General features: G+C 39.5%; 1 protein-coding gene across 1 annotated transcript in view; it reads left to right on the top strand.

The window, feature by feature from the left end:
* insra (insulin receptor a) overlaps positions 1-20,369 on the top strand; it is a 63,332-nt gene that overhangs the window by 9,680 nt on the left and 33,283 nt on the right. The window contains exon 2 of the mRNA XM_028592252.1: positions 3,632-4,180. Coding sequence (XP_028448053.1) covers positions 3,632-4,180 — 549 coding nt within the window. The remainder of the gene's footprint in view (positions 1-3,631; positions 4,181-20,369) is intronic.

Genomic DNA, 20,369 nt, shown 5'->3' with positions numbered 1-20,369 from the left:
TGTACGGCTGACACCCTTTATAGCTCAGTACATGTTGATATAAATTTAGGGCCATCTTTTGACCTAGACTCAATTTACATCAGGCATTCACAATGCTATCTATCTGGATTTACCACAAGGATGACATGTCATCATTGGCATTGTATTGGGTATTTGGTCCTGTTTGCAACTTGTCTGCATTATTGTGACATGGAAATTGCAAAAGTAGGGTCACAGAAGTCAGGTGTCAGATGTGAAGAAATTGCCATTTTTCTTGTGGTCGGCTTTGTTTTCTCAAATGTGTTCAAGCTCTATAGATTTCCTTTTTGTCTGTCTGACTTTTACTGTGGTCTGATTACATTGTGAACTGGACCACCATCAGGTGTCACCCAGTGAATCTGAACACATCTGGTTGCATTGCATGCTGCATGTGCTCATAATTTGCAATAATGAAAGCAGCAAATCCTCTCATTTTAGAAGCAGAAACTAGAGAATGCGTGGTGTTTTAATAAGTTTTTCTAGAGCTTTTTTACTTCATCACATGGTCTTTAGCAGCGGATTATGTTTGCTGGGATCGAGATTGATCCGTTGACATGGTAACTCCGTAGCTGTTATGATCCATCCATAGCACATAGGACTTTCATATGTGTTGGCTTAAAGTTAACTATTACTGCTGATAAAGACTGACACAGCCAAAAGTTCCTGAGAAAGCTATTAAGTGCTAGGAATGTAGTGACTTAGAATTTAGTCAGTTGAATTGGATTTGGCTGTTTAATATGAATATTTTGACTATTTGTTTCTTTTGTTTCATAGTATCAAGCAACGCTTTATTGAACTGCCAGATTTTTGAAAGGGGTTTAGCTTATAATTCAGGGTGACAAGATGTTCCTTTCTTTAATTATTATTATTATTATTATTATTATTATTATTATTATTATTATTATTATTATTATTATTTGTGTATTTAAAAAGTGAACACAAATTGCCTCTGTTTTGTCTTGTTAGTAGGATAAATTGATTGTTGGTTTTGGTCTTTTCTTTGGATTTATGGCAAACCATCATACTGCCCCTTTTTAATTAACCTTAAAAGTTAATCTGTCTCAGAAGTGCAGGCTGTGAGAGACTTTGCTCGATAAAAATCGGTCTCTTTAAAGGCTAATTGTCGATTCGGAGCACCATGGCTGTGTTTTCAGTCTTGTCTGGCTCAGATTAGGTGATGTATGGAGAGCTGGAGCTGGCCTAGTCACCATAGCAACCTTTGTGATGTCTCCCAGTTTGTTCCCTTTCTCAACAATACAGGGAGTATTTAAATTCTGGGATGCACCTGGTTTGTTTTGCTTGAGTTGTGTCATGTCGTCACGGACAGATATTCAGTGCTGTACGCCAGAACAACAAAAACAGTGTTTTGTTCCTAAACTAAGTGTTCACACATTGGGAAATCAGCTTGGCCAGTTCTTTCTCTGCTGCCCTTCTAAAATTCCTCACATACACACCAGGGCTGCCATGTTCCAGTTTCCGATGTGAGCCACTATCGGTACGGCAGAAGTGTATTAGATTCTCTATTGGGAATGTGGTTCTAAAAATACTGGCCTGGCTGAAAGTGTACACTGATAGGAGCCTGGACTTGTCGCCCTGTTATGATTTACCTTCTCTACAGGGTCACTCAGTACTCTTCTGGTTGACTTTACTGTGTCTACAGAACCACTGTCCCCTTGTATTTTACACCGCTAGGGTCTTTGTCTATTAAATTGTTTTGTTTGTGTTGGGTCTTTCATGAGAAAGATGGAGACTCTTTGTAGTTGTAAATGTGTTTCTTGATGGATCTACAGTAGGCTACATTTGCTGCAGACTCCTCTGGCAGTTACCGTCCGTTTGATCGGAAATGTTTCATTTGGATGTGGATGTGTTGAAATTACAGGTTTGTGGCATGCCATTCATGTTTAACAATTCGGCTGTACTCCAAGACCACAAAGAGAGCTGCAGAGCTAAATGTAGTTTAAAAAGAAAAATGTACTTTTTAATGAGCCAAGCTGCTTAAAATAGCTTGCAGTTTAAACCCATGTTAGGACATTTTGTGTGTATTTTAAACAAGCCTCAAAGTTGTAGACTGAACTTTAGATGTGTGTGTGTGTGTGTGTGTGTGTGTGTGTGTGTGTGTGTGTGTGTGTGTGTGTGTGTGTGTGTGTGTGTGTGTGTGTGTGTGTGTGTGTGTGTGTGTGTGTGTGTGTGTGTGTGTGTGTGTGTGTGTGTGTGGGGTCTCTTTTACTGTTATGCAACAGACAGAAGGTATAAAATGAGCTGTAGCCATAAAGAGGTGCACACCTAGCTGTTGTACCTCTTGCCCACATGGCTGACCAGTTGGCCCAATGCTCCCAGCTCAATAGTAGGTCCGTTGGTAAACAAATACAGTCCACTTACTAGGCAGCACACCTCCAGCTGCAGCCATGATTTGTGAACTGTAAAATTAGTCCTGGAATGTCCCACATTGCACCTATTATGCTTAAGAGTTTGGCTGATTTCCAGATGGAGAGTTGAGGATATCCTCATTACTGTCAGCTCTCTTCATATAGAACCCCCTGAGTGTAATAGTGTTTAATGTATTTTGCAGGTGGTTTCAAGATCACTGTACTGCATTACCTGAAGTTGTAGTACAGTTGACATTCATCTGGAATTTAAACAATGAGCTGATTTATCAATTAGTTGATGGAAAGAAAACTATTCATTAAGCATTTTGATAATCGATTAAGTAATTTCTTCAAGTAAAATAGCAAAAAATGTGTTGCTTCTAGCTTCCCAGATGTGGGGATTTCATTGTTAAATGGGATATTATGTAAGTAGTTGGAAGACAAATTGTGCATAGCTTTGTTCACTGTTGTCTGATATGTAATACAAATTATATATTAAAACAATAATTGACGGATTAATAATAGTTATCAGCCCTACAATAATCTCTTTTATCATTGTGATACAGTAAAAATGCAACTTGTCTGCGCAATAGCGTAGTTATGGAATTTGTCATCAAACAGGATCATGTGTCTGGGTGACAACTGACAAAGCCACAAATCTACTACTGGTGCAATACGCATTCAATTCCCCTCCCAGACAAATATTTTTAATGCATTAGCTAGTGTTTTCTATGGTCCTGAGTTACAGAAGCAACTCCACAAATCAACTCGGCGTAACCAAGGATGAGCACAGCCTCACTCTGATGACAGCACTCAATATTGGACAGTGGCTCAGAGCCAGATATGTGGTTGCTAAACAAAATGTCAGTGAAGATGGTCTGGTCTTCATCAAAGCCAGAGACATAACCACATATTTTTCACTAAAATATCCCCTCTAATTACCAAGAAATCTATTTTTCTCCTCCTAGAGACTGTGTCTGACTTCTTCAACCCTGTTTTTCTAGTTTACAGAGCAGACATCTTGCCTAATGCATGTTCAGCAGTTGAAACGGCAGAGAAAAAGATAAATTGTCTCTGGGAAGTCTTTTTATTGTTCATGTCTGAGAGTTACCCATAAGACTTTGTTGTAAATTGTACATCAGCCATTCCACACAATATTGTTTTTAGCCTTGTTTTTACTTATGTGAGTCATATGAAAATATCTATTTTCTAAAAAAGATGTATCCTTCCTTTTTATGTCTTTTCAGTTTGTCCAAGCAAGGACATCCGCAACAATGTGACCAACCTACGTACGCTAGAGAACTGCACCGTGATTGAAGGCCACCTGAAGATCTTACTCATGTTCAGGACCAAGCCTGAAGATTTCCGAGGCCTCAGTTTCCCCAAGCTGACAGTGGTCACTGACTACCTGTTGCTCTTCAGAGTTTACGGCCTGGAGACCCTCAGCGATCTCTTCCCCAACCTAACTGTCATCAGAGGCAATAACCTGTTCTTCAACTACGCCCTAGTAATGTTCGAGATGCTCCAACTACGAGAGATCGGCCTCCATAGCTTGATGAACATCACCCGAGGAGCTGTGAGAATTGAGAAGAACCCAGATCTCTGCTATCTCTCGACTCTGGACTGGTCCAAGATCCTGGACACAGGGGAGGATAACTACATCATGGCTAACAAGAACGACAGAGAGTGTGGAGACGTCTGCCCCGGGGCGGCCAGCGGAAAGACCACCTGCCAGACCACCACCATCAACGGACACTTCAGTGAACGCTGCTGGACTCAGAACCACTGTCAAAGAAGTAAGCAGTCTTTGTTATAACTTTCATTTAATATATTTGATCTCTGGGATTCTTTATGATAGAACTGGAGTCATGCAATCTGCAAACAAACACGTACTACCTAGCTCTGATCCATGACCATCTAGATGTCACGATCCTGGATGGCCGTCAAAAGGAACCCAAACTTAGACATTCATAAAATTCGGTATGGAAAGGAAGGTAAAACTGAATGGAAAGCATTCATCTTAGCAACCTTTGCTATAGAAATGAGACTACTGTTTAATCAGGGAATCAGTGGCGTTACTGCAGTCTAGTTTTATCCGATTGTAAATTCAATATCTTTGAAATGCTGGTGGGACAAAACAAGCAATTTGTAATATCAAGACTTCATCTTCGGCTTTGAGAATTTTCTGATGTGTTGTTGAATGTTGACTAAATGGTTTAATGATTAATCGGGGGAAAAAACTCAAGTGATTAATCAACAGTGAAAATAATAATAATAATTCAATAATCAAAAAATAATTTAATTCCATTAAAGGAAACTTTTCTGTTAAATAATGTCATAATCTTACGTCAAGGTCCACTCACTATTTTTTGCCAGAGCTTTTAACCACATCTCATGGTCTTAATCAACAGATGGAACTTCCTCAGTTTTGTCACATATTTGTCACATTTTGGTCTCTACATTAAATGTTGTACTTGAGGTTGTAATGCTAATAAGCCATTGCATCTAAAACATTTGCTTTTACACATTTGTTTTAGATGAGAAACTGTTTCAAACACTTATGATTACATTCATTTCCTATAATTCCCTTCTATAACATTATTGTTGTATAAATGTTTGCCAGTGACCAGTAGCAGCTCATGCAGCTTGTGTAGTTCCTCTCAGCTACTTTCAGTCAATACATCATTATCTTCACACCCCCATTTGCTTTTTCCACATGTCCAACCAGTCCAAGATTTACAGAATTCAACTCTCCATTTGGACCAAATAATAGGACATGAGGGTCAGTGTTTAAAAGAAAAAATGGTTCTTTACTCACATCAGGATGAATGAAGAATTGCAGCCTAAAAGTTGTTTTGCCAAAAGTTAGTTTTGTCCCTTTTTAGTGTTGAAATGTCAGAGCTGTGTCATGTGCTCAAGTTAAGTAGGCCAAGTTCTGTGTCAATGTAGGTTGAACTGTACTCTATGGTGACGCAACACCTCGCCAGTTAGTCTTTGAATGTTTACTAGTGTTGTCATTGATCATGATGTGTGGAGGAGGTAAATAAGATATTAGACATCATGACATTTATCATTGTCCCCTGTAAGCACAGCTTCTGCGACATCGGCCATTCCCTCTGTGTTCTGGCTTTTACTGTAAAATGACAAGCCCACCCATTTCACATTGCCAAAGAGTTCAAGTTGCTGCTTTTTCAGACTCTGTTATGTTTGTTTTGTGTGGCGGCTACAAGCAGTTCCTGTTTAGCTAACCATTTTTATGCTCTTCAGCCCCCATGCCACCTTTTTTGATATAGTTTTTCCACTGGTGACTTTGTGCTTGAGGTGATTGCTAATTAGGGCTGTCCCAAACGATTATTTTTTAAACGATTAATCTAGCGATTATTTTTTTGATTAGTCAACTAATCTAACGATTAATTTTTCGATTAATCTAACAATACATTTTTCAATGAGCAATTATTTTCCCATTGCTCAATTATTAACAATTTACACAAAACAAATTTCAATAAGTTTCAAATCTCTATTTATTAAAATTGTTTAACATTGCACTGCACTGAATTTTTAGTGCAACCTGAAGACAGATGTAGGCTATCAATCCAACCACAAAATAAAGTCACTTCCTGGAGGAATACAAAAATAAAAACTTAAAGTAAACCGAGCAAGTGCAAAAAGAGTAGTGTATGAGAGATTAACCTGTATTTGCTTTTTTAACAGTAGGTAAAATAATGAATACGCTCTTGTATCTAAAGGCTGGTTAAGCACTGTAGGGAGGAGAAGTTGGACAGTTTTTTTTTGTCTCGTTCCAGTGATTGGTACATCTGGGTGATGGCGTTGGATATGCGTTAGCATGTTAGATGTATTTCCACTCACATACCCAACAACTGCCGAACAACGCCGACACACAGTCCTCGTCTTATCCACCACTCTCTCGCCTGTAGCCTACTACTGGAACTGACCCGAAGACCGAAGTTTTCGAGGTGGGGACGGCATGAGACGAGAAGACGTGACACGGGAGGCTCCAGACTGCAGCCATATAGTCTCGAAGTTTTGCCAAACTTGCGATCTTAGGGCGTTTTCACACCTGAAAGTCCGAACCAAGGTCTAGACCAAGGTTCATGTTTTTGTTACATTGTATACATTTGATCCGGTAAGCGCACTAAAGATCTATACGTGACAAAACTATGTCCTGCCGTCATCACATACGTGAGCTGCATCTCCAGATACTTATAATTGATTGGTTTGTAGACAGGCTTCCCCTTCCTCTCGTATCCTTTCTCTGTGTCGGAGTTTTTTCAACTGACTACTGCTCTCCCCTATTGCTGCGCCTCTTTTGAGAAGCAAGACACGGTAACTTTCTTTCTGGAACATTTATTCAGAGACAAACGGAAACCTACACTGTACGTTTACTACCACTTAACAAGTAAACTGCTGATGTATTATGTATATCTGCTCTGATAGCCGACAGCTGTCTGCTCTGAGCGCTGACACCGTTACCGTCTCTCACGTACACATTAAGCACAGAGCTATTCCTTAAAGGAGCTTCCCCGGTCTTGTAACACGAGGAGAGCCTGCCAGAGCTTCTTGTATTTGGTCCGAAAGTCCGAACCATCCAAAAAATGCTTTCACACTATAAACGGACCGGACTCAGACCACCTCTTTTTATCGGACTAAATTTGTCTTTTGATCCGGACCGTGGTCCGAGGCACCTTTCACACCTGCAATTTTGGTTTGGACCAAACTGAAAAGTCAGAAAGTCCGGACCAAATGAGGTATGTGTAAAAACGCCCTTAAAGAGGCCGGCAGGGAATTCTTGTGGGTCGCCACCACTCGCCATACTCGTCCTTTCGTGCTGCTATCTCTGACTCACTCACTGGACCGTCGACCTGACAAAAAACTGCATGTAAGCAGAGCATGAGGCAGAGGAGCTCGGCTAGCTTCAGAGCTAAAGCGGGGCTACAGATCAGGTGTTCCCTAGAACCCGCGTATCTAACAGTAGTTCCGCATTACATTAATTAATTTGCACGCAAGTTTTATTTATTTATTTTTATTTAGTGACGCAAATTATTTGTGTCAACGCATTTATGTAACCGACTACGTCGACGAATCGTCCCAGCCTTATTGCTAATAGTCATCACAAATCCTAAAAGACATTTGCAGAACAGGCCCAGAAGACCTATTACCAAATTGTGGTGAATGTTAAGGCGGAAGTGTTGTATAAAAAGTATCATAGCAAAGATGATTTCCTCATTGTGTGCCCTTCTCTGACGATGAATCAAGACCATACGTTGACTGGCAACCTCTGATCTCAAGTCATGGGCCTGCATTCGGCATGGGCAGGGCCTGTGGTCTTGTGGTCTGGGACCTGTGGTTTTTTGCCTACTTCGCTAAAGCATGAAAAGATCTGTTAAGCCCTAGCTAGAACCACAGAACAGAGTGCAAGGCATTCAATGTCCTGTTCAAATGTACTGCTTTTTATAGACTACTACTTTAAAGGGGTGATAGAATGCAAAACCGATTTTACCTTGTCATAGTTGAATAACTATTTGGTGGGTAAATAGGACATACAGAGAACCTCAAAATCCCATTGACACCTCTTTCCTCTGCAAATCTCACAATTTGAAACCGTCTCTAAAAACGGGCGAATCTGAACAAAGCTAAAAGTTGACGTCAACTTCTCAACTCCTCCTTATTTGTCTCTACCTTCTATCTTTGGAACGCCCCAAAATTTACATAGGCCACTAACTGATCTGAAGTCAGTTAGTCTTCTGAATTGGTTGGGCAGATCTCAGAAATTGTTCATCTGCTGTTTTACCACTAAATTCACTTCTGAGACTTTTTTATGCGAGAAATAAACTATGTAGAGGCAAAATATGGGCTGTTTTATAAAAATGTATGGCTAAACCAGCCTGCTGTGAGGTAGATGGAGCTCCGTCACGGCTGGCCCCAAGCCCCGGTAGTAAGTACCCGAGAAACAGTGACTTTCACTGGGTATGGAGGTTGCCGCTTCTTCTCGTCAGACTGTGTGGAGCTCCTAAAGTCCGCCACATCTTACCAAATTTGCAATTATCCATAAATTTTCGTAAAACGGCCCATATTTGAGCTTTATATAGTTAATTTCTCGCATAAAAAAGTCTCAGAAGTGAATTTAATAACGAAATAGTAGACTAACTTTGCAGTGTCTGAAATATGAGACCTGCTTTCTCGTCTCCAATGTGTTTCTATGTGATTCACTCAAACCAATCAGAGCGCAGCTCATCTAAATATTCATGAGCATACCATATTTGGAAGAAAAGCTCTTGTTACAAAAAGGGCCATATTCACAGGGTAGTTAAGGGCCCATAAAATAGCATTCAGGCAATTTACAGCCCAACCAATGTTATATACCCTATAAGGAGACCTTAAGGGACAGTGTGAAATACCCTATATAATCATTCTATCACCCCTTTAAGACCTACTGTAGTTCTTAAAGTAAGCTACTTTTCCCAAATGTGTTGCATTCTTTACATCTATCCTCTTCTGGTCTCAGGTTTGCTGTTGCTGTGACTCAGATGACTTTTTTTCACACAATAACATGCATTTTTAAACAAACTTAGATGCTGGATCTGATGTCAAAGGTAGCATTTTAGAGATGACAGTAAAATTACTTTTAACCTTTTTTATTCACAATAGATTTCACTTAGAGCATTGTGACTGTCACATAATTTTTTGCTTATTACTTGTTTTTTCAGCTCTCTTAATATACTGTAAAAGAACATGTTGTAATGCAATGTGTAGGTGGGGATAAAGTGCCAGAGGTGACTGCAGGTAACACACACTTTATGTAGTCTGTACACCAACAGAAAATAAAGCTGCAGAACCATAAGGCTTGGCTTAGCTCCCATGTTTGGAGGCACAACCCATTTCCCTTCTCTGCTTCTATAACCGGGGTAATTTGAGCTTCTCTCCTAATTTACCCCTCCTTTTTACACCAAATTGTGTGCATATGTTAAGCAAAGTGGCAAAGAAGGTTGCAGGAGGTGCTCCTTACCAAAGCTGATTAGATTTGGCTACACACACACACACACACACACACACACACACACACACACACACACACACACACACACAAAAAACACATGGCGTGTCAACAGCTGTAATGTTTAGTGGCAAATACAATGCATCATCTTGTGAAGCATCTTTCTCATCTTTGTAAATAACTCTTCAGAATTATTCAGATGAATGCCAGACAAACACACACATCACACTCACATTCATGCAAAAAATATTTTCTAACAGAGCGGAACGCTTACTTATTACTATGCATTCATGTCACAAATTACTCATTGGACAGTATATCCTATTCAGTTTTGACTCCTTAAATCACTAGTAAACACTGTGGGCAGTACTCAACTGGTTGAAGAAGTTAGTGTTATATTTAAATTTAATAGCCCATGTCCGGGAGGGTCTTTGCAGACATCCACATGCAGCCCCAAATTTTTTTTTAAGATAAATTTTTTTTAAAATTATATTTCCATTTGAAACCTAAAGAACAGACAAACACACTTTAACAAGAACCACCACCCACTCCCACCACCCACCCTCTGCGGTCTCGAGGAAAAGAAAAACAAACAAAAACAGAAATCACACCTTGCCTAGTCGGTGTCCTCTACTTCTTGTGATGCTGAGGTCATTAGGACTGATACTTGTGCTGCTGCGTTTTTCCATAGGTCTATAGTCGATGATATGGCCTTGTTAATCCTTGCTGTAGAGAGCTCAAGCATAACTATGTCCAGAAAATACGCCAACCACTGTTTTATACAAAGTGAGTTGGGAGGAGCCAGCATTGAGCTATCATTTTCTTGGTTGCGGTTGAGCCGGCTTGCCAAATTTTCTTCCGTCTCCCAAGCAGGTTTAATTTAGAGTCGTCAAGTAACAAAACAATTGGGTCAGTAGGAATTCGACATCCTATCATATCAGATATTATTGATTTTAGTTTTATTCCAAAACTCATGCACCTGTTCACACTCCCAGACCATGTGCAGGAAAGTTCCAGTTTGTTTAGGTTGGCAGAACATGCAACACAGAGTAGGAATGACTTTAGAGACCGATCTCTTCTGAGGCGTCCAATATGTCCTATGGCATATGTTGAAGTGGATCTGCAGGTGATTTGGGTTCTTAGAACAGTGGGAAATGTTGTCCAAAACTGTCTCCCAATTAATTACGTTCCCCTCCGAGCTCAACTCTCGCTCCCAAGGGGATCATTGTACTTAAGAAATTCACACGAGGAACTATGTTCATTTTAACAACCGCAATCCTGGACCATAATGATGCTGGCAGCGCAGACCAATTAGCCAGATCCCTTTGAACGCTACTTACTATAGTTTCATAGTTTTCCTGGACAACTCGCTGTAGCGATGCGTGAATGGTGATGCCCAAATATTTAATTTTGCTTTGGGTTGGAATTGTATCACTAATAGCTGATGTCACCTGTTTGTTGTTCCAACAGGAGCAGATTAGATTTATTCCAATTGATTTTATAGCCGGAGATTGAGCCAAATTCGTTAAAGGTCCCATGGCATGAAAATTTCACTTTATGAGGTTTTTTAACATTAACATGCATTCTCCCAGCCTGCCTATGGTTCCCCAGTGTCTAGAAATGGCATTAGGTGTAAAACAATTGAGTTGAAATTATTAGCTGGCATGAAGGGAAATATTACTGTTGAGTCTATTTACTTGTAATGAAGTTCTATTTCTTGCCAACAATAATTTGAAGATAATGGGCATTTGATTATGGTTTTGTAATGGCTGTTATGTGGCACAGCTTGTTTGGCTGATAGGACGTCAGCTCAGGCTGAACTTTGAAAGGGGCTGGCAGCTGAAAATATTGGCTGTGACTCAATAAGAAATCAGTGGCTTCCCGTTGAGGTATTATCTTTTTCCACTGAACTGCACTGTTAATTTTGCATATTTTCACCATTTATTTTTTTGGCCATTTTATGTCTTTATTAGAGAGTCGGCAATAGATAGCTAGATGGCAGGAAATAGGGCGAGAGAAAGAGATGGGAAATTACATGACCCAATGCTGGAAAGTTGTGGTTCATGATCAGCAACATAAAACTGCTAGACCCTCAAGGATGCCCCTATTCTTGCATATCTAACAGGCTTCTTTTTATTCAAATTTGGGGAAATGCCAGTTGAAGTATAAAGTAGTTTCTTTGTCATAACAATGAACATAATTTGGATTACTATGAATTGAAATCCAATGGTGTTTCTTTCAAATTTTTTTTATGTTTTTCAAACGTGTGTAAGGAATTGTGAGTAAAATGGTCTTCACTAAAAAAAGTCTTTTAATATCTTTGTTTCTTTTGTAATCAACTGCAGCTTGTGTTTGTTCTCTTTTTTTGGAAGCTTTAGTTTCAGACCTTTCACCAAGCCCAGATGGATATAAATGAGCCTGTATTTCCCAGGTGGTCAGTTTTTTTACACACATGATTAAAATTGATCTTAATTATCTACCCTCTGCCAATGATGAGACACCCAGGGGGGGCCGTCCTCTTCCTCCTTCTCTTCCGCCGCAGCAGCTTTCGCCAGAGTTTGGGTTTGTAAGGTCTGTTACATATTACAAGCTCCCATAAGGTGGAGAATGGCTCTAAGCAGACACCTCAACCTCTGATTGGTTTGGCACTTTACACACTTGTAGCATGTGTGCCTCTGTAGCCTGTTGGCAGAGGGAGACCACTGTTAGTTTCATGCAGGCTGTCACAATTGGATTATTCATATGAATCACATTTCAGTCAGGTCAGGCGAGGACTTGATGCTGGACCTTTCTTGATATGGATGTTCCAAATTTACTCTGGGCTCACATCACTTATGTCTGTCCACCAATCACAAGGTGTGTGTGTGTGTGTGTGTGTGTGTGTGTGTGTGTGTGTGTGTGTGTGTGTGTGTGTGTGTGTGTGTGTGTGTGTGTGATAAATCACACAGGGGCATAACCTCTGTGTGCAGACAGAGTGGACGGCTATTGTTTAGTCTTGCTGCTAGGAAACAGGAGAGTAACACTGTGGTGTAATTGTGGATATGAACACATCAGTCATTCACCCAGGCTGTATCAGAAGGAAAAGCGAGGTCAGTCACTGCTCACTACAGGGGTGAGGAAGGTGAGGACGGAAGAGTGTGTTTGGGGGATGGGTCCCACCTCACTGTTGACCCTCAGCTCCCCTTTCTGCCGACCTTGTTGCAGCTCCTACACACAATGGTCAGCGCTGGCGCCACGATCCTTTTCCACCCTGTACAATGGTGGTCGTAGAAGTTCTTCCCAATTGTTTCCTGTTATTGTTGGTCTGCTTCCTCTCTAAAGTTATGAATGGACGCAAGGGCTGAGGGAGTTGCCTCGGTAGCGACAGACACTTTTATGAGACCAAAATACTGACTGACCCGTGAGGTGTCAGCAAGACAGGAAAGCGGACAAATTTAGCTGCTAGTAAAGCTGTCTGTGGGGAGATAGGAGCATGGTGTTACTAAGCTTTATTATTTTGAGATGAAAGTGACCCCTGGTGTGACAAACCATGAAGAAACTATGACTTTATTATATTGTCGTGACTCTTGACTTGCCCGTCTGTCATTTATTTTATACCCGCCAAAGGTGTAAGGACTCTTAGATGTCTCACTGACAGGGCTTCTTTATTCATTACCTGTGGCATTGCCTTAAAAACATGAACTGTGTTTGAAAGCCATGCCAACCAGAGGACTCTACAACAAAGCAAGATCAACATGCCCTGGATTTATTTCAGTTACCCGGTTTCACCTAACCGAACAACCGCGGTCCTGCATAAGCTGTGTCACGACTGTGGTTAACAACTAGTTCAATCAACGCATGCTTTCCCAATTCAGTGACGCGCACATTCACATAAAAGAGGCGGTGTTTGCACAGCATGACCAATCGCAAACCTACCAGAGCAGCATATTTTACATAAGAAGAGCAAACTATAATTCTACATAAATATGAAGAACACAGACACGGTTTTACAGGCAAAACGCAATACAGTCGCTGCTTCCTAAAACAGGAAGGATAGCTGGCAAAAAAAAAATAGCCAACGCTGTAAATGCGTAAATCACAACGCTTATAATATCACTTCCTCATCAGTCAGGCACAAGATCTGACCATAATTACACTTGTGCTTTCCATAAATTACCGTTGCTTTAGCCTATTATTCCAGTTGCAACCCTGGCAGTGGTAAGCGATCGTGAGAGCAATTAAAAAATATAAAAACATAATTCAAACCGATGTGCGCATTGGCAACAAGAAGCCAACAAATAGGCTATACGTAATTCCCTCTGCTGAAAATTTATATCTTTCATAAAAATACCCATCAGGGAATGTTAACGGGGTTATCGGTCTGTAAATGTTTTAACTTTCACGAACGCACCTCTCTCTCTCTGCTCGCTCCAAGCTCCACCCGATCTTCTATAAGAACGGTGATGCCGTTATCAGTCGAGGGGTTGATTGGTCAGTAGGCGATGCTTTTACACCAGCTGATCTCTAATCTCCAACATAACCTGCTCCTGAGCAGGTTAGGTGTTCAGCATAAGTTACCACGGCGATTTAACCCAGTAACAGTGATCCACCGTCGTGATACAAAAAACCTTGAGTTGAACCTGAAGTTAACTCGTTAACACCAAATCTTGCTTCATAGTACAGACCTCCGGTCCTCCTCATCACAATAATCATTCCTTCTGTTTCTATTTTTGTCATCACTCTTCATTTATTCTGTATCCTCTATAATGTTAAACCCTTAAGCTTAAATCTCTAGCTTTTTGCATGTTGTTGCCTTTCACTGCGACAAGTAAGTTAAGTTGGTTTCAACTAAAACAAACGTGATCGAAAATCAAGATGTGTGCTTGTGAAAGACGTTACGGCCCTGCTGAGCGTAAATGCCTATTCCACTGAATGAAAATGTCCTCTAACCACCAGCCAAGACAAACTTACTTTTCCTTTCCTCACAATGTGAAAATATATATTTTCTGTCACAACTCCTCAAAAAGGACTGCTTGGATTTTATTACAGGACTGCAACCTCTGTTTAGAGATCTCACATAGCGTTAGTTTAAATGTCATCCAAGTATAATATATACTGTACATGCACACGTGGCCAGTGGCTTTACAAGGTAAGGGCCATAGATTTTCTTTTTGGTAGTAGTTTACCTGTCCAAAAAAAGCATTACAGCCTGGGCATCATGTTTGAAATCCTTTCCTTTCTTTTTCCACTGTGCAAAGGCTTCTTAACAGATATTCAGTTCTGTGTGCTATTTCTCTTTCATCTTTGGTGTCTTTGCTTTCCCCAAAATAAATGCTTCTTTCTGTTTTACCTTTGGTGCAGAAAGTTGTAAGTAAAACATTTGGATGAACATTTAACACACATCACAATTGTAAAAAAAGAACAAATCGGCCCAAGGAACCATTGATTAAAAAGGTTTTGAGATGACCTTTAAAACACTCAACGGAGCAAGAAAATAAAGCTGCTAATGCTGATATTTGAATTGGAAGGGAGGCAACTTGAAATACACACAAATACTAAAAGGAATCGGACAAGATGTGACAGATGTGTGTTCGTCCAGCCTAGACAGTCTACTCTCTTCATGGTTCAGTATGCAGACACACACACACACACACACACACACACACACACACACACACACACACACACACACACACACACACACACACACACACCATGAGTCCTTTCCTTTGAGCTGACTTAACTGCTCTGGCACTCGGTCTTGTGGAGCTGCACCCTGCGAACTCTCGCCGTTCAGCGACTGGAGCCATTCCCGTGGAATCCCAGGCATTTCAGGCATTTGTTAAAGCTGGGCCGACAGGCGTTTCTTTACCAGTGTACACGCTTAAACTCACCACAGCCATTCGATTTACAACAGCTCACTGCTGTTTTACTGATCATTTTAAAGATGGTGGCATTTAATTTTTATTTTTTTTATCTACTCTCACAGTCACACAATGCCTTGATCCAGATGTTTTATTAGTTTATTTTTCAATTACCGGTAAATAGGGAAAGTCATTTTTGGGTTGTCAAAGAAATCTGTCAAAGAAATCTGTCAAAGAAAATTTTCTTTTTTATATATATATATATATATATATAGTTTAATATCATAATACCTAACTCCATAAAAATGGCACTGATGTGTCGGAGCCAAGCCTTAATATTTATTTTGATTGGACCCAAGGCTGAAAATGAATGAAGAAATGAAAAACATCATGTAATGGTGCTCTTGAAAATGGTGTTTTGTGAAAGGGAGCTGATATCAGGCACTCAATGCAATTGATTTTAGCATCTCAGACCCTTTAAAGATTATGAGTAAGTGTTTTTACCGCATCCAATTCCAAGGAAAGCAAAATAGAAAACTCGTTGTGAAATGTTGAAGTAGAAAATGGCAATAGATTTGTACATCCAAAAACAAGTCTTCCATTGTGATATTTTGATCTCACAATCACTGCTTTATCAATTTTGATCTTTGAGGCCCCGATGCAAACGTTGGCACAAGTTTGGCTCACCTGCTAACCATAGTCAACACACTGCAGCGCAATCACCCGGAAGGGATACATATTGTAGCACGGGACTTTAACAAGTTGTCCTTAAAGTCTGTACTTCCCAGCTTTTTCCAGCATGTAGATTTTTCTACTAGAGGGAAGAACACACTAGACCATGTATACTCTAACATCAAGAAAGCATACAGAAGTGCGCTTCTCCCTCAATGCCCCTACACTAGTTCAATTAGTTTAATTATTTTGTGTGTCTTTGAATTGTTTTTACTTGAATACTTACATTTTAAAGAAAATAAAGAAGAACGGTTTTCATTCAACATTGTGACCGTTATTATCATCAGTGATTAAGTAATTCAGATTTTTAAAAACACATTTTTAAAGGATATCGTCTAATTATCTTTATCGTCAAAATCGCCACAAATATCAAGATATTATTTTTTGTCCATATCACCCACCCCTACTTTCCATCGTGAGTCACACAATGTTATAGGAGTACAATGCTAAATCGGTTTAAATGATCTAAAGGGGATTTTGCTCAGTCTGTATCATTGGTCTTGTTTACCCAAATTACCGTTGTATTGCACATAATCCGTTGTTGGCACTGCTGGAAACATAAAAACAACATGCACTCAAAAGACACAAGCGTCATGAATAAAAAAACATTTTTATCCAAAGAGCACCAGAACCTACCTGTGCTGTATTGTCTTGGATTTGACCTCATTTGTACGCCACTTTTAACAAAAGTGCCTGTCAAATGAATTAAGGAAAAAAGACTTCACTTGCCTTTTTTTTGGAGTGGACCTTGCAGTGCGACTCTGGTGTATTTTCTTCCCGCATATATTTCGTATTTATTTCTTCTGATGCTCTCTAAGTAAGAAGATTAATTGCGTTGGTTCAAATTTTAATTTTGAAAAAGACAGAGTGTTGTCGTTACATTAATGACGTAAATGTGACATTAATGCTTGATTGCATCACAGGTAGTCAAAGTCAACCACAGAGGTAGTCATTATTTCAGCCTAACACAGAGCCCTGGAAGGAAATGAAGATTCAAGGCTGTGGTGTGCGTCATTTGCCTGCAAAGCAGGCAGTGTACTTGCCCATCAATGAGTGCAGTGTTTATCATTTCTATTCCAGTCACGGACAAACTGGATATCCTGCCTGTAGATGACAGCAGCGGCAGAGCGACATTAAAAACAAAAAGTCCATGTTGTTTGTGTGTTTTTGTTCTATTATTGGAGGCGAGAGCCGGTTAATGAAATTGTTGACGTTTAGTGTTGCTGCTCGAGTCATCTCAACCAAGCCCTGCTGCTGCGGAGTCAGACCTGCTGACAAGTGGTTACCAATTAAAAATAAGACATATGTAACAGGTAATTTCTCATTGCTTTTTATAAAGTCACTTTTGGGCAACAATTGTAATCTTTTTCTGTGGTGTGCTTAATTTTGCTTTAATTAGATTTCAATGCTATTGAACTTAGTTTGTTGAGTCTTTGTCATCTGTGTTTTGACGCGTGATTAAATATTTAGATGTCAGAATGACAATTATTGGTCCTGACTGAAAGCTGTCTTGGGTTTTCTGTGTCAGGCAAGACTAAATCAATGAAACTTGTTTGAAGGATCAGTTGCTCATGTTGGTCTTATGATCATAAATCATACACAAAACTTTTTCTTGGTTGGGCTGCGACCATCAGGTATTTTTTATTTATCGGTCAGTTATCTTTTCTAATAATTGATTAACCGTTTAGTTCCTAAAATGTCCAATAACAGCAATAAATGCCCATCACAATTTCCCAGAGCCCAAGGTGATCTTTTCAAACTTAACCGGGGTTGGGTTGTGGGGGCAGCAGTTAAAGCAGGAGACCCCAAACTTCCCTTTCCTGAGCCACATTAACGAGGCATTCCCAGGCCAGTGAGATATAATCTTTTCACCTAATCCTGGGTCTTCCCTGAGGCCTCCTCCCAGGAAGTGCCTGGAACACCTCCCTAGGGAGGCACCTGGTAGCTCACCTGGTAGAGCGTGCGCCCCATGTACCAAGGGTCACTCCTTACTGCAGCGGCCCAGGGTTCAAATCCGACCTGTGGCCCTTTGCTGCATGTCTCTCTCTCTCTCTCTCCACTTTCCTGTGTGCAACTGTCATATCCATTAAAGGCCAAAATGCCCCCAAAAAAATTATCTTAAAAAAAACCCCAAAATATTTAATTTACTATACAATATTTTTTCAATTGATTAATTAATTGTTTTGTCTATAAAAGGTCAGACAATACTAATGCATTTTTATCATCATTTCCTAGAGTCTTGTTTTGTTGGACCAACAGTCCAAAACCAGAAGATATTCAGTCTTATAATACAAAGCAAAGCAGCTAATACTGGGCACCCTTGTAGCTCACTGGGTAGAGCGTGAGTCCTTGCCGCAGTGGCCCGAGTTCGTGTCTGGCCCAGGGTACTTCGCTGCATGTCTTCCCCTCTTTCTTCCCTGCCTTTGCTCTCTCTCTCTCTCTCTATTGAATAAAGAAAATAAAAATGCCAAAAAATACTCACATTTGAGAAGCTGGGACTAGCAAATATTTGACATTTTGCATGAAAAATGACAAATGATTAAAAGCCCATTTTTTGTCAATTGACTTCTCAATTAATCAACTGTTTGAAAAACAAAACAGGAGCAAACCTTCACATTTGAGATACTGGAAACAGACCACCAGTTTGGTGGTTGATAAATGACTTAATTGATTGTCAATCTTTTTGGCATCATTGAATAGACTAATCGTGTCAGTGCTACTTTTGGTCAGCTGTTTTCATCTTTTTAATAAATGCTTTTCCTTTATGTCCTCCAAACAACCCCACATGGTTATTTTTGCTGTTTTCATCTTTTTAATAAATGCTTTTCCTTTATGTCCTCCAAACAACCCCACATGGTTATTTTTGCTGAAACTATTTAATTTAATAAGTAATTAACCTCAACTTATATAAAGGCTAAACTCAGAGATGTGAGACATAAATTTGGATTTGTCTTCAGTCAACAAACTTAAAAAAAAAAATCATAATAAAGTCATTAATTAATTAATTGTCTAAGTCATTGTCAGAACTTTTTGTAGAGAATTTAACATTGTATCACTTGTCTAATGTCCCTGTCTATACCAGACTCTTTAAAAGTCAGCATGTCGACTTAAATTTCATGTGCTCGATGAATTGATTCATTGTTGATTTTGTCCATCTTTATTCGCCACCATCTCATTCTTATTAAAGGTATAGTGGGAGCTGCAATAGGCAGAGACATGTTTGGAAATAGAAGTGGGGACTGTATACCATCTGTTCCTCACTAGTAGAGAGGAAACCAGGCAGCTCTGTATTAATGACGGACATTATCAGGGCAGAGACTGATAATCACACTAAGGGCACTGTCAGTGATTTTGATTCCTTTTATAGAATTAGAAATGTTAAAGATGGTGTAGACTGATCTTATTTATTATATTTAAATTGAACAAAAGAAAAACTGCTCAGATGTATGACTCATATTTGCATCCATTGCTTTTAGGATGTTTTGTGTTCTTGCAATCTGTGTTCTTCTGGCACTATACAGTTATAACTGCTATTACAGCTGCTTTAGGGACCTCATGGTACTCAAACCACTCCGAAAGCATTCCGTCATATTAAAGGTACACTGTTATTAAAGATCAGTGTACTGTTACCATGGTTATCTATTAACATATACACTATAAATTAACATTGATTACCACCTTTGCTATATCTTCATGGTGCACACATCCAGTTGACTAAAAATAGATAATACAATAGGTTTACTCTGTACTTTACTTACAAAATCATCTGCCAGAAAAATAGGATTCTAGCAGGATATCCAATTTGCAATATAACAAACCACTATTTTAGTTGCAAATTGGATATCTTTAGGAACTTGTGATTAGCATTTTTTACTCTTTTATGGCATTTTTTAGACTGAAAATAATAGATTGATCTAAAATCATTAGTTACACCCCTATATACATTTACTATACCAGTAAATTAGTTAGCTTTTTGTCTCTTTATTTTCTTTTTCCATATTGAATGTATTACCTCATCATCCCTAAATATCTAGTCAGCTGTTGTGACATGCAGTGCCAAGCAATGCATGTCACATTTGAAACATGACTCAACCTTCAAAGTTCAATTTTGGCAGTTAATTCAGTACTCAAGTTGCTGCTCTTTTATTCTGTCAGTTTATTTTAAATTGTGGAAAGTGTGGAAACCTTGAAAGATCGCCATTTTCAAAAGTACTTTGTTTGTTCTTCTTTAGATTCGTCTCTTCTGGGCCTTCAGCAAAAACTTTTATAAGAAACTAAATACTACCCTTGTCATGGCCGTGGAATTTTAATGACCATCCAGTGCACCACCGGATTCCAGTCTGGCATTTTCTGGGGTCTAATATGATCTCAACGCAGAAAGCCTGATCGTGCTGCTGT

This window comes from Perca flavescens, chromosome 12 (genome assembly GCF_004354835.1).
Source record: "Perca flavescens isolate YP-PL-M2 chromosome 12, PFLA_1.0, whole genome shotgun sequence".
Taxonomy (NCBI): domain Eukaryota; kingdom Metazoa; phylum Chordata; class Actinopteri; order Perciformes; family Percidae; genus Perca; species Perca flavescens.
The sequence above is the reverse complement of the archived record's forward strand: the minus strand, read 5'-3'. Positions and strand labels throughout refer to the sequence as shown.